Source organism: Bactrocera latifrons, unplaced genomic scaffold (assembly GCF_001853355.1).
Source record: "Bactrocera latifrons isolate USDA-ARS-PBARC rearing strain unplaced genomic scaffold, ASM185335v1 scaffold_220, whole genome shotgun sequence".
NCBI classification, from domain to species: domain Eukaryota; kingdom Metazoa; phylum Arthropoda; class Insecta; order Diptera; family Tephritidae; genus Bactrocera; species Bactrocera latifrons.
This window is the reverse complement of record NW_017535742.1, coordinates 51,500-53,101: the sequence shown is the minus strand read 5'-3', so window position 1 is coordinate 53,101 and position 1,602 is coordinate 51,500. Positions and strand designations below refer to the sequence as shown.

The window sequence follows — 1,602 nt, the reverse complement described above, 5'->3', positions numbered from 1 at the left end:
TATAATTTATAAGTTTTTTGATAAATTTTTTTTTAATAATTTATATTTTTTATCACAGGCATAACGGCCACGCATGGCGACTGGAGTCTGGAAGATTGTCTACGCTTCCGTCAGCTAACAGTCGGCCAGAAGTTCGTAGCATCCATAAAACGTATTACATATGATAAATTGGGCTCACCCGACACACCAATACTCGACTTGGAATTGATTGATGTGACCACAGATGAAGACGTCTATATACATGAGATTTTGTTGCAGGAGCAACGTGCTATTGCAAACGACAAAGCAGCGTCTAACTAAACATGTCACTGGGCACTCAACTCAACTCAAGAGAAAAACGAAAAGAGAGAGTTCATAATTCTTAAATATAACGTAGTTCGTAGCGTAGGTTAGTGCAGAGTTTCTTTTCTTTTGAAGGCAAGCGTTGAAGCAATTTATTTAGGCTTTTTGTACTATCATCTTAAATGTTTGAAAAATTTTCTCCAAACTATTTTATTATGCAAAAATTACGTTAATTTGTTACAAAAACGAAGTAATTGCAGTCGCTAAAATGAGAGCACACAGTTTTCTGAAGACAGTATGTGTGATTAGTGGAAAAAATATTTATGGCGTTACTAACAATTCAAACTATAATCATATGCATGATGCGCTTCGTTTCATTTGGTTTTATTTTTTGACCACTTTCCATTGCGTTGCAGCATTTCTTTTTCTTTTTTTTTTATCGTTAAATTTTATCACTTGAACTCATTTCAAAAAGCATCAAATCACGTTTATATTCATTACAGCGCGATAATCACATTCCGTGCATTATTTTTCACTCACGATTCTCACAACGCGTTGACATTTTCGCAAAGCTTAGCGTTTTAGTCGTTTGCACTTCTCAAGCATTGTATGAAAGTTACTAACAGAATGATATATTTTGTTGTTTTATAAATTGAATTGATATTATTACTAAACGACAGGTTAACTCTTCGGCATATATGCGTGATTTTTGTAAGCATATGAAGATGGATCACTTGGTAAAAATACTTATTATATAACATTATTATTTTCTTTTCTTATTTTAAATGTTTAAAACGAAATGTAGTTATATAAGTTATTTATGCTATTTTGTGTAATATTCGTATTACTGCAAGTTGAAAAATGAAATGGTTAAAATGTGTAAAAAAACGAGTAATTTATAAAAAAAGTTTTTAACATTTTAGAAATGAGAGCGTAGTTGGCGCAAAAAAAAGAAAGAGCTGTTAATACCAACTTCCCTTCCCCTACTATTGCCAAAATAATACTATGAAATTGCGATTTAGTGAATACCGTTAATTGATTTTTTATTGTTCCAAGCAGACGAAACAGTAAATTTATGACAAAAGCTACGATTTAGCTATAAACAGAGATAAGGAAATCCTGAACGAAAAATAAGAAAAACTTAATATTGAAAAAAAAGTTATAATTCCTAAAAATGTAAAAAAAAAACATGAAATAACTTTATTCAAAAAGAAATATCCAAATAACTATACCATATATTAATTAGACTGTTAATTTCTCGTTGACAGCGGCGAAGTTGAACAAAATGCTTTATTTTTTATTAAATTTTGTTCATATTTT

The 1,602-nt window shown here is 30.3% G+C and overlaps 1 protein-coding gene across 3 annotated transcripts in view; it reads left to right on the top strand.

The window, feature by feature from the left end:
• Positions 1–1,317, top strand: part of LOC108968585 — a 21,835-nt gene extending 20,518 nt beyond the window's left edge. For all 3 annotated transcript variants that reach the window (XM_018932709.1, XM_018932706.1, XM_018932707.1), the window contains exon 11: positions 59–1,317. In XM_018932709.1, the coding sequence (XP_018788254.1) occupies positions 59–300 (242 nt within the window). In that variant the 3' untranslated portion in view covers positions 301–1,317. The remainder of the gene's footprint in view (positions 1–58) is intronic.
• The last annotated feature ends 285 nt before the right edge of the window (positions 1,318–1,602 follow it).